Raw genomic sequence first — 13,879 nt, 5'->3', positions numbered from 1 at the left:
GGTGAATAAATATGCACACGCCACTTTTCCATGTTTTATTTTTCAGAATTCTTTGAAACAGGTGTTGTTGTTTTTTTCCCTTCACCAATTTGGACTGTGTTGTGTATGTCCATTACATGAAATCCAAATAAAAATCAATTTAAATTACAGGTTGCAATGCAACAAATTAGGAAAAATGCCAAGGGGCTTTTGCAAGGCACTATACTTTATAGAAAGTGCAGCAAGTGCATGTCAGTGGTCACGTAGTTTCTTCCCACAGCTGCTGTGTCTAACCTATGAGTTTGAGGCCAGTCATACTAAGACATGCATGTGGTTGTGGTCTAGTCTAGCTAGAAGTTTCAAGTTTTCATGTCACATGCAGAAGTACAGTGAAATGACTCACTTGCAAACCCAACAATGCAATAATCAATAGCAATGTATTCAGTAGAGGAACAGATGTAGTGATGGTCCCCCTGTAAGTAGGATTCATGTCAACTAGTAATGTTTAAGCTGGAGGCCAAGTTGAGAACTCAACACTGACATATTGGTTGATAGACATAAACTCAGCAAAAAAAGGAAAGTCCTCTAGCTGTCAACTTAATTTATTTTCATTAATCTAACATGTGTAAATATTTTCATTAACATAACAAGATTCACCAACTGAGACATGCACTGAACAAGTTCCACAGACATGTGACTTACAGAAATTGAATAATGGGTCCCTGAACAAAGGGGGCATTAAAATCAAAAGTAAGAGTCAGTATCTGGTGTGGCCACCAGCTGCATTAAGTGCTGCAGTGCACTCCTCCACATGGACTGCACCAGATTTGCCAGTTCTTGCTGTGAGATGTTACCCCACTCTTCCACCAAGGCACATGCAAGTTCCCTGACATTTCTGGGGGGAATGGCCTTAGCCCTCACCCTCAGATCCAACAGGTCCCAGACGTGCTCAATGGGATTGACATCCGGGCTCTTCGCTGGCCATGGCAGAACACTGACATTCCTGTCTTGCAGGAAATCACGCACAGAACAAGCAGTATGGCTGGTGGCATTGTCATGCTGGAGGGTCATGTCAGGATGAGCCTGCAGGAAGGGTACCACATGAGGGAGGATGATGTCTTCCCCGTAACACACAGCATTCAGATTGCCTTTGGTATACAGGGAATACAGGAGAGAACTGAGGACACACCCTTGTGGCCCCCCGTGATGAGGATCAGTGTTGAGGAGTTCATGTTGCCTATCTTCACCACCTCTGGGCAGCCTGTCAGGAAGTCCATGACTCAGTTGCATAGTGAGGAGTTCAGACACTGGACCGTGGGCTTTGTAATGAGCTCATAGGGCACTATGGTATGGAAGGCCGAGCTGTAGTCGATGAACAGAATCCTCACATTCCTTTTGTCCAGGTGGGTAAGGGTAGTGTGCAGTGCAATGGTGATTGCGTCATCCGTGGATCTGACAGGTCGGTAGAGAATTGGAAATGGTTGTGTGTGTGGGGGAGTGAGGAGGTAATATGGTCTTTTCCTAGCCTCTCAAAGCGCTTCATGATGACGGAAGTGAGTGCTACTGATCGGTAGTCATTCAGTTCAGTTAATTTCCCTTTCTTGGGCACATATGGTGAAAGTGGACATCTTGAAGCAGATGGGAATAGAGGCCTGAGCTAGGGAAAGATGTTTAAAATGCCAGATCTCAGAGCCAGCTGTTATGCACATGCTCTGAAGGCACGGCTAGAGAGTTCGTCTGGGCTGGCAGCCTTGTGAGGGTTAACACGTTTCAATGACTTACATGCGTCCTCAGGGTCATGGTGCTCGAATTTTGAGAAAAAGATAGCTCCTCTGTCATCCTGCCCCCTACTGGCCAGTCTTTCTCTGCATTCTTACAGCGTGCTGCCTGTAGCAACACCGCCTCATACTGACCAGCACCTTTGCAGGAAAACAGCAGCACTGTCCCTACTAGCCAGAAACCTGACAGGTAAACAGCAGCACTGCCTCCTACTGGCCAGTAACCTGGCAGGTAAACAGGCTCACCCTTTTTAACCTATATGACAAATATTATTAGCATCAGATCAATTTTCAACTCTATGTGGATACATTGAGATCTGTGAGGTGGTTCTTGAAATATTACCTAAGAATCAGAATCATCTCATCGTCCTACAGGCACAGGGCACCTGTCCCTTAATTCCCTGGGCTCTATGGGCTTTGAGCTGGTCCTGAAGACTCTGCTTCTCCTTTGTCTCAACATGAGGTAGTGTCCTGATAATTATTATTTAAAAAAATGTATTTAACCTTTTTTTAGCTAGGCAAGTCAGTTTAGAACAAATTCTTATTTACAATTATAGCCTAACCCTGCCAAATCCTAACCCGGATGACGCTGGGCCAATTGTGTGCCGCCATATGGGACTCCCAATCACAGCCGGTTGTTAATACTGTGCCAGCTCTGGGTGATGACATCACAGGAGGGTAAAGGTCACTGTCAACACCCGTGTCCATTATAACCATGCTTCCATGAATAGTAATAATACTATACTGCAGTTAAGTACACCACCTATTCAGTATACTCATACTCACAATGGTGGACAGGTTTTCCAAAGCCGCCCAATTCATTCCCCTCCCCAAGCTACCTTTGGCCAAGGAGACGGCCCAGCTCATGGTGCAGCACGTCTTCCGGATCCATGGACTTCCGGTGGACATGGTTTCCGACCGTGGTCGTCCCGGTTCTGGAAGGCGTTCTGCACACTCATTGGGTCGTTGGCCAGCCTGTCCTCCGTGTTTCATCCCAAATCTAATGGCCAGTCGGCGCGTGCCAATCAGGACCAGGAGACGTCTCTTCGGTGCCTTGTCTCGGCCAACCCCACCACATGGACCCAGTAACTCGTATGGGTGGAGGACACCCATCACACCCCTCCCTGCTCGGCCACTGGGCTCACACCCTTGTGCTTGTCTCCACCCCCTCCAGGTGTCGCCCATTTTTCCCATTATCCAATGTGGATTTATACCTGTGTTTCTGTTCATCTGTTGCCTGTTCGTCTTGTCTTGTCAAGCCTACCAGTGTTTCTTCCCGTACTCCTGAATCTTGTCAGTTCCTGTTTTCTAGTTCTCCTGTTTTTTTACCACTTTGCCTGCCCTGAGCCTGCCTGCCGTTCTGTACCCCCCCCCCCCCCCCCTCCCGAGGTCTGATTGGAGTGGTGTAAAGCTCTCCACCATTGGACTCTGGGGTAGTGTAAACGTGTTCTCCTTAGTTAACGACAAACAAACACTACTGTAGAAAATGTTTGTCCCTGATATTGTCCAGAGCTCTTAGATGCATTTCAGAAACTTCAAAACATACTTCCTTTTGATTTATTTGTCATATAATTTTGTTTTATATAATGGGTTTCTATAGCAGTAAGGGCAAAAGTAATGCTTTATCAAATAATAAAAACAAAGTTGTTTTCATATGCGTACATACATGTGTCCTAAAATACAAATGGTTATTACTGTCTTAAAACAACTCCATATGTTATTTTAGTAGATCTAGCCCTAAATGTATCACTTGTAAGCTTGCTGAACAAGTTTTAATCAATATGTTGTTGTTTATTCTGCTGGAAACAAACTGTGTATACCAAAAATGAAATGTAAATGAAGTTCAGACAGTGGAGAGATGGAAAAAGGTGATTATGAAGATTACTCCTCATCAGTATGTACTGTTGGTCTAAACCAGAAAGAGAAGATGAAGTTCTTCCAGGTAACATCCTGTTGACTTGTAAGGTTTGTGTCTTGTGGTTAATGTGAGATGTACTATCAATAGATCGTAGGTGGGGTTTATACAGGGGGCTGTGGTTAGAGGGGCCTCTACATATAAAGGGGCTTGTCTGATTCCTAAGTCACTTTACCAAAACCCAACACAACTTTTAATCTTCACATCTCTACCAGCACAAATCATGAATACATCTCTGGTCCTCCTTGCCCTCAGACTGCTGGCTTGTTCAGGTGAGATTTTATTTGTTAACTCAAGTAGTAACTACTGTATATTCAGCACATACATTGGGTCAGGATGCAAGGGAAACTGTGGGTAGGGTGCCTAAATCAACTCCAAGTTCACAATTGGAGCGCCCATCACTTGAGTGACTGTTGTATCGTTTTTTCTTCAGTTTGGGAAATGCAAGGGCAATGCCAAGAGGTTGACCGTGATGACCAGGAAGTAGTGGAAGCACAGCCAGAGAAGCGCATGGTAATAGTATGCTATGGTCAAAATGTTATGAACTAGCAGAAAGTGTAGACATTTCTGCAACTTCCTATTAGAATACTCAACCTGCTACTGAGTAACAGAACCTAACCATAGATATAAATATAACTAAAAACATACATTGACTGAAGAAACTATTGTCCAACCTGCCTCTCACTCTCACATTACATATTAAAATGTAATGTGAGAGTGCTTAAACCGTAACACTCAATATATCACACCATAATTGAATTAATAATAATAAAAGGTGGGGGGTTGCTTAAATCTGTCTCGTTACACAAGTGTCTAATGTAAATGTATATATTTTTTATATCCCAACCCCCTGAGACATCCACAGGGATTGGGGTCACGGCCATGATCGCCATTGTACAGAGCCCCTGAAGCAATTAGGGTTAAGTGCATTGCTCAAGTTCACAGTGCCAGATTATTATAAACAATTTTACCATGTCATTTCTTGTCTGTTTGTGCTTTCCAAAGGAGCAAAAGCAAGTGGGAATCTGCTGGGTGTGTGAGTGGGCACTGAACAAAGTGAAGAAATCCATCTCCTCTTCCTCTAGCCCGGTAGCTACCATAGCATTACAATTGATAAGAGTGTCCTTTCATGAAATTGCACTATTAACTATTTACTGGGATATTTCTCTGAAAATGTCAACTGATGTTGATGATGATTTATTTTCAATAGGAGGAGATAAAGCAGAAGCTATTGTCCGTTTGCGATAAATTATCCGTCCCAAAATCTATGTGTAAAGGCCTGGTGAAAAAACACTTGCGGGTGCTGATTGAGGAGCTTAATGCAGGCCATGATGTGAGGACCATCTGTGTTAACATTAAGGCCTGCAAGTGAGTACCAGAAACCATTCGAAACGCTCTTTAGTCACTGTTCAGACGACTAAAGAGTATAGCAATGATCACTTGTGGTTGATAATTGAAATGCTATTGAATAGAATGTATTCATTGATATGAAAATATGGGGTTATGTCTTCCGATCTTCCACTCATGTAGTATTTTTGTGCATCTTTAGACCAAAGGAAGTATTGGACCTGAGCTACTGACCAAGCAGCCAGTATCCAGATTCCAAAGTGAGAAGATGGATGTTCAGGTGTCAAGACAATGCTATGCTTCCAGCCTCTTGCTCTTTCTTTTTCAAACTAGTCACAACACAATCGTATAAATGGATGATGAAGTTGGAATGATTATGTTCTGAAATAATGTTTTGGGAACATGTATTATAATTAATCAATAAGGCCAGAGGGGGTGTGGTACATGGCCAATTTACCATGGTTATGGGCTGTTCTTATGCACCATGCAACGCAGAGTGCCTGGATACAGCCCTTAGCTGTGGTATAATGGCCCTATACTGGTGGTATATTGTCTCATACACCATGGCTTTCAGCCAATCAGCATCCAGGGCTCAAACGATCCGGTTTATAATAGTGTATGTGTCTGTCTTAAATTGTAGTACATTTTGTATCATCTACAAAGGTATACCTTTTGCTACTTTAGTCCCATAGAGGGAAATCATTCAATTGAAATAAATTCTTTAGGCCGTAATCTATGGGATTTCACATGACTGGGCAGGGGTGCCATGGGTGGCCCTGGGAGGGCATAGGCCCACCCACTGGGGAGCCAGGCCCAGCCAATCAGTATACGTCATTCTTAAATTGCATTACATTTTGTATCATGTACAAATGTAAACCTTTTGCAGCTTTAGTCCCAAATGTTTAAAATGTTTAATGTTTGGCAAAAAATAAACCTCAATCGATAGAGAGTACAACTCCTTCTTTGACACCTCTAACATAACTCTGTAAATATATCCAATTAGAATTTTTACTGATTAACATGTAGTATAATTCTGGCTACCTTTTTTATTTAGAATTTCCGTTTTCAGTAAAGAATCTTGATTGCTCGGTATGTGGCTTAAAGTAATTGTCCAGTGTTTCCAGATTTCTATGAAATATGACTTATAAGTATGAATTATAATATGAGTTAAAAAGTTTTCCTTTCCAAATTTTTCAAATTAAGTCAGTTAAAAAGCAGCTTTTCTGTGAATGGTGTGGGCGTACCAAAACAGGAGAATGGGGTTGGCGTTTACCAGTCATTACAAATATTAATGCGAGTGGACCGCTGATTAGCCAGCTCATCCTCTTCAGGGAGATGACATCATGTTCTCTGAGGAAATAGCAAGCATTTTTGAAAATGTGTTTTTTCTCCAATTTATGCTTCTGCTACAAATACGAATATAGGATGAGTCAACAATTATTTTGGTTTGAGTTGATCGAATATGATCTTTTCACTATACAGTTACTTTAAATGACATCCAGCAATGGCTTTCGTCTGAATCATTTTTATAGAGTTATGAATTAGAGTTACACCAACCAATCAATTAAATCAAACATGACATTGCTACTACAGTACCATGCCTCTGATGAAAAGCTATTTCCACACCTTTCACAAATTACGTTAAGCAATCATGTATTTTTACAGTCCTCACTTGCAGAGCTTAATTCTAGCAAAAAACAATCTGTAGTTGAAAAATTCTTCAGTCAGCAGCATCAAACTGATCAACTTATGCACCAACTGTTTTTGCACAATGACTGGAGAAAGTCCATTCGATCACAGATTCAATCACAGGCCTCCAGCTGTTAGATATGTTTCTGTAGAGTAGAAACCCATTAAGTATTGTAAACCTTGAGACATTATGAAGGCTCATACATTCTTATAACAAGTGTTAAACCTGCAGACCTTTTTACCACACATTTCAACAGCATTGAGAGCTAACACGTATTGGTTACAAATCCTGCATCATGTAGGATCCATGTAAAGCAGAATGATGTCATATGTCATGCTGTTTGGTACCTTAATTGTCCTGTGTTTAGGAATCATGTTCTTCACCTTCTTCGGGACCCACTTAGCAGACTCCAGAAAGCTTTGCTTCAACCTGGCTCTCAACATTTTAAGCCAGCTGATTGCCAGTTTGGTCATTCCTATATTTTGGTTCTTATAAATTTTTTGAGGAAAGATTATAATATATTTTTTAAATGTGTGTTCTATCAGAAAAGAGACATCGGTCATGCCCAGGCACATTGGTGCATTTTCAACCTGTTATATGCATGCTCCAACAGGATGGAAGCTAACATGGCAATGTGGCAATGTGAAGCCTAAATTAGCCATAGCGAGTGAGCAAGACTGAGCTAACATAATGGTGAACACTGACATTTAGTTAATGTTCTCTATAATTTAGCCTAACAGGGTGGAAATGTATGAGTGGGACATACGGACTAACAACATAGAACAATAGACACAACTCAGTGTTTATATTTATTTAGCTTTGCACCATTGTTTTCCAACCAAAGAAATTATGACAATTCCTGAATGTGGAGTCGTTGGAGGAAGTGGTTGTTTTCTGAAATGGAGAATTACAACAAACTAACATTATGGAAAATGTTTTTTATTTCATTTTTTAAATTAACAAACGAGGGAGGTTGACCTTGATGACCAGGAAGTAGTGGAAACACAGCCGGAAAAGCGCATGGTAATAGTATGCTATGGTCAAAATGTTATGAACTAGCAGAAAGTGTAGACATTTCTGCAACTTCCTATTAGAATACTCAACCTGCTACTGAGTAACAGAACTTAACCATAGATATAAATATAACTAAAGACATACATTGACTGAAGAAACTATTGTCCAACCTGACTTCCACTCTCACATTACATATTCAAATGTCCTTAAACCATAACACTGAATACATCACACCATAATTTAATTAATAATAGTAATTTGGGCTGGTGGTGCTTATATTTGTCTTAAGACAGCCCAGCAGAGGGGTTGGGTTAAATGCAGAAGACACATTTCGGTTGAAAGCATTTGGTTGTACAACAGACTAGGTATTTGTGTGCTTGCAATGCAATAACCTTCAACAACCTACTTGCGGGAAGCTAAGCACATTCTTACGACAAGTTCAGTTTTGTATGAATGCCAACTTTTGCATGAAAATTAGAGCACAACTGTTTTGGGGTATATTTTGAACGTACGCAATGTTTATAAATGAGGCCCTAGACTTTCATAGTTTCACTTATTCCAGCTGAAACTATTTCCCCAGCAAATAAGATCAACTACTCAAAAAATTACACAAAGTTTTTACAAACTAAGTATACACAAATTATCTCTTAAGTTATCGGGAAAGCAGGTTGAGGATGCCCTTCCAAGGTGTTTGTTGTCTTCTTTAAGACCCTCCCACATGATGTGGTTCGAGGACACTTCCAGGAGGTGGAGCCGGTGCACAGCTCTGGGAAGAGGTTGTCTTGGAGACAGTTGCCAGACAGCTGAGTGAGTCTGACTTGCAGTTTGAGGGAGTGGGGGAGAGGGAGGAGGGGGTCAGGCTGAGACCACACACTGACACGAAGGGACAGCCGTCCTGCACCTCAAACAGACGAAACACATGCTTGTTCTCCTCTGGACACACGACACACATCACACACAGAAACACACATAGAAGTCCTGTGCTCTCCTGGACTGGCCATTGATGAATGAGTTCTCTGTGTAGAGCCCCACAGTGGAGGTGTCATAATACCCATAAAACCTAGCGGTCAAACAGTGAAATGGTTCCAATAGTTTTTCAACCATTCATTTTTTTCCATAGGGGATTTTAGGAAGAATACAAATAAGGGCTGTGTTTTGTGTAAGCTTACCCTGGCGTGACATTTTGATAAAAATGTAAATCTCTCTTAGACAAGATAACATTCATTAATATATTAAGCTCCATTTACGCTCAGATTCAAAAATGCTAATTTGCTTCAAAGTAGACATCATGTAAAACTACAAATCCCTACAAGCTCCTGCACATCATCTCTAGCTGACACCTTTGCTAACAGGTATTGTGTCAATTTAAAATTGTGTTAATTTAGAATTTGCCCAAGACAGTTCACAGAATTGTCCAATTAAAGAAATGTATCCAATTGATGAATTACTACATTTCACTAACATTAGCTAGTCAATCCAGAGATCCATACCTTTGCCTCATTTTGGCAGTCTCGTCCAGATCATCATGGCATGTATAGTTCTTTATGATAGCCACATTGGCAGCTAATTAGTATTTCATTTTTTGGGGGTAAGTAAATACAGGGGCTAAATACAGGAGAATATATTGATAAGTCACCTTGTCCTGGAGATATTTACACGGTTATGAAAGTGTCAAGCCAGGGCAAGCCTACATAAAACACAGCCCTTATTTTATGTGTTTCTAAAATTCCCTATACGAAAAATGAATGGTGGAAAAACATTTGGAACAAATACCCTGTTTGACCACTAGGTTTTATGGGTATTATGACTCTGTGGTACTCTATCAAACAGCTGGCTGTCCTGCAGAGCTTCAAAGGGCGCAGAGTAGATTAGAAACATTTAAAGAAATGTAGAACAGTTAGTGTCATTACAGTAACAGACATTTATATGGAAATTAATCTGATTTTAACCTGAAAAACAGTGTGTGAGTGAGATGATGTATCAACATGTACCAGGTATAAACATCAGTGAAACTAAATTTGACACATTGAATATACAGCCGGGTTGGGATCAATTCCATTTTAATTCCAGTCAATTCAGGAAGTACACTGAAATTCCAATTCCAAAAACCCTGCTATACAGGCCAAATATTATTGCTCTGGGATTTGCTCTTTGCTTTCTGTAGTTCTGTGGGGAAAGAGAGGGAAATATGTTGTGTATGATATGAGTGTGTATGTACAAATGCCAATACGCTGAATGTCTTGCTATGATATTGTTTGGTCAACAACAACAGCAACCAGACAATCATAATAAAGAATGTTCTGGGGACTATTCATTAGTCGGTTTCCGTTACATAACCTTTGGTCTGTTGCAAAACTTCCAGCTCATTCATTAAAGGAGTGGTAACAGGGGTGGGATTAAGTGTTGAGGGGGATCAGATGAAATGGAAGATTCCTGGTGTCTGTGACGCCAGCCGTTCGGTGTGATGCAGACCCGGTGGAGAGTGTGGTGAAACGGAGAAGGCATTGTCTGTCCTGCTGAGTTTTGATGTCGTTGCCCACCAAGGTGAAGTTAGGATGTGTTAGTTATCCCGTGGGAGCTTTTGTTCCTAAAATACTAATGTGTTTTAGGTGCCAAGTTCATGTTGCAGCAGTGTGTAGGAGGGAGATTCCTAGATGGAATGTGTAGTATCGGTGAAGAACGTTGTGTGTGTAAACTGTGGGGGTGCCCATGGAGCTGAGATCGGAGGTGTCCGGTGAGAGAAAGGCAGGTTGAGGTTTCCAGGGTCAGTAGTACAGATTCATATGCTGTCGTATGCTGAAGCAGTGAAGAGAGGGCTAGAGGAAGATGGGTACAGGGTGAAGGATCCTATGAGGATTCCTGTGAGTAGCCAGAGACCAATAGAGAGGGATGGGAATAATATGTGCTTCAGTAAGGTGGGTTTCTTAACATTCATATCCGTGGTTGACAACTGTACTGCAGAAATAGAATGCAAGTCAATGAAAAAAGAGGTTGTGGTGAAAGTTGCAGTTGCAGAGACGTAATTGGGATTGCAAGGTTTTACTGCAGAGGATTTGCAGGGGGTGTTAAGTGGTAGTGTTCTGTCCTGCCAAACCTTTGGCCTGGAGTAGGATTAGAAAGGGTTAAATAGTGGAATGTTTTTTTTGTTTTTGTGAAGGCTAATAGTCGGCAGGGTCATTTTCCTTTTTCCCAATTCTGCATTATCAGAAGTTAATGTAGGTAGGCCGTGATTGGCTTCACTCTCCAGTACAGTAGGTGGGGATGTATGCACCTAAATTGTGGACGTGATCCGCCAACCCAATCCCAAAGAACAAGAAGAACTCATTCATTGCGAGATCGAAGTAAGTGAACAACTTATGTTTTATCTCTCGGGCAGCGCTCATCTTGTCCCGTCAAAGTGTAGGCAGACCTGACAACCAAAAATAAATTGAAGATCTGCAAGCTAGCTATCTTTGACTGTAGCCTGGCTAACGATGAAGTGATTGTGAAGACACTAGTTAGCCAGCTAACGTTTTTCTTGTCTGTGTGCTGTTCGACTTTACTGTCTAGCTACCTCATTATACTGTTTCTACACTTCATCTTATTCTTGGTTGTGATCCATAGTTCCCATATTATCCGATTATTAAAATTTAACCAGTTCTGTAGCTAAAATAACTTGTTATCCTCTCCATAACTTTCCATAAAGCCCAGCCAATGTTTACACCAATGACTGCTTTGGACGTTGTTTATTTGCTGATGACCTGGCGCTTGAACGTGAAAGTCCAAGCACATTGAGGAGTCCTTCTTGGTAAGGGAAAATATGAACACCCAATGTAAAGTGTTGGTCCCGTGTTTCATGAGCTGAAATAAAATACTGACAAAATCGTATTTCTCTCAAAATATGTGGACACATTTGTTTACATCCCTGTTAGTGACCATTTATCATTTGCCAAGATAATACATCCAACTGGTGTGGCATATCAAGAAACTGATTAAAGAGAATGATCATTACACAGGTGTACCTTGTGCTGGGGACAAACAAAAATCCACTCTAAAATTTACAGTTTTGTCACAAAACAATGCCACAGTAGTCTCAAGTTTTGAGGGTGCATGCAATTTCTGACTGCAGGAATATCCACCTGAGCTGTTGCCAGAGCATTGAATGTTAATGTCTCTACCATATGCCGCCTCCAAAGTTGTTTTACAGAATTTGGCACCATGTCCAACTGGCCTCATAACATGTAACCACGCCAGCCCAGGACCTCCACACCCGGCTTCTATACCTGCGGGATCTTCTGAGACCAGCCACCGGACAGCTGATGAAATTGTGGGTTTGCACAACTGAATAATTTCTGCACAAACTGTCAGAAACCGTCTCAGGGAAGCTCATCTGCATGCTTGTCGTCCTCTCCAGGGCCTCGACCTGACTGCAGTTCGGCGTTGTAACTGACTTTAGTGGGCAAATGTTCACCTTCGATTGCCACTTGCACGCTGGAGAAGTGTGCTCTTCAGGAATGAATCTCGGTTCCAACTGTACCGGGCAGATAGCGTTTTGCTGATGTCAACATTGTGAACAGAGTGCCCCATGGTGGCGGTGGGATTATGGTATTAGCAGGCATAAACTACGGATAACAAATAAAATTGCATTTTATCGACTGCAATTTCAATACACAGAGATACCGTGACGAGGCCCATTGTCGTGCCATTCAAACGCTTCCATCACCTCATGTTTCAGCATGATAATGCATGGCGCCATGGCGCAAGGATCTGTCCACAATTCTTGGAAGCTGACATGTCACCCATTGAGCATGTTTGGGATGCTCTGGATCAATGTGTACTACAGCGTGTTTCAGTTCCCTCCAATATCCAGCAACTTTGCACAGCCATTGAAGAGGAGTGGGACAACATTCCACAGGCCGTAATCAACAGCCTGATCAACTCTATGCGAAGGAGATGTGTCGTGCTGCATGAGGCAAATGGTGATCACATCAGAAATTGACTGGTTTTCTGATCCAAGTGCCTATCTTTTTTTTAACAGTGTTTGTGACCATCAGGTGCATATCTGTATTCCCAGCCTTGTGAAATCCATAGATTAGGGCCTAATGAATTTACTTAAATTGACTGATTTCCATATATGAACAATAACTCAGTAAAATTGTTGAAATTGGTCTGATTATTTTCAGTCTTCAGATAACATTCTAATGTTATATTGATAATTTACAGTAGCAATGGGGGCTGGTGGGATGAACTATAGGAGGACAGGCTCATTGTAATGGCTGGAATAGAGTAAATGCAACAGTATCATACACATCAAAGATATGGAAACCACATTTTTGACTCTGTTCCATTAATTTTATTGCAGCCATAACACTGACCCCGTCCTCCTATAGATCCTCCCACCAGCTTCCACTGTACAGTAGGCAGTCATCATATGTTGGGATCAGTCAGAGTAATGAGCTATGTGATTGTTTTGCTATTGCTGTCCGTTCTCTTCAAATAGGTCGCCAAGAATACAACAAAATATCAAACATAAAAGATGCCTAACATTACTTACACCAATGCTCAAATTGACCTCCCATGGAACTATCCCAAATTCATGATCTTTCAAACATTCAAGATTACTTTATTTACAAGGCTGGATTGATGTGCTGCTGATTATCAACAACAACACAGAAAGAATGCGGTCTTTATAAAAGAATGGAGGACATCAGCGTAGGCTAGTATACTCTCTATATGATTCATTCATATTATCAAGGCTACTATTTGTTGAAATAGGTTAATCCTATCTAATAGTGACCAATCTCTTTGTGTATGTAGGCTAATCCCACATATCTATGTTTGTGAAACTCAGGCTGAAGCCGTATTTTAGCAGCCCTTGAAGATGTCTCAGCAAAATAGCACTGATAGGCACACAGCTGAGGGACTTCATGGTCTTCCACATCAGGGACTCTGTGTCTGACTGTGGGAACCAGATCCTGTATCTATCTCCCACCATTGACCTCCCAAACGATCACGCCGCATCATTATGAGAATTGGTCTGGGCGGTACAGAGCAGAGTAGAACAACAGGGCAGAGCGAATGAGCCACATCCGCCACTGGAGGGATCAAATCTGTGCCATCTGATGCTCAGGGATTTATAGGTTTAGTCAAAATTGCTTTTGCCCACTGTGGAGATTA

At 41.6% G+C, this 13,879-nt stretch overlaps 1 protein-coding gene across 1 annotated transcript; it reads left to right on the top strand.

The window, feature by feature from the left end:
• The first annotated feature begins 3,711 nt into the window (after positions 1-3,711).
• LOC110498583 (antimicrobial peptide NK-lysin-like) lies at positions 3,712-5,958 on the top strand. The gene is made up of 5 exons (XM_021575236.2): positions 3,712-3,944; positions 4,106-4,185; positions 4,678-4,761; positions 4,883-5,040; positions 5,222-5,958. The coding sequence occupies exons 1-5, from the start codon at positions 3,896-3,898 to the stop codon at positions 5,250-5,252; spliced, it is 402 nt and encodes a 133-aa protein (XP_021430911.2). The 5' UTR covers positions 3,712-3,895; the 3' UTR covers positions 5,253-5,958.
• Positions 5,959-13,879: the final 7,921 nt, after the last annotated feature.

This window comes from Oncorhynchus mykiss, chromosome 19 (assembly GCF_013265735.2).
Source record: "Oncorhynchus mykiss isolate Arlee chromosome 19, USDA_OmykA_1.1, whole genome shotgun sequence".
NCBI lineage: Eukaryota > Metazoa > Chordata > Actinopteri > Salmoniformes > Salmonidae > Oncorhynchus > Oncorhynchus mykiss.
Note: the sequence above shows the minus strand (reverse complement) of the source record. Positions and strands in the feature narration are given on the sequence as shown.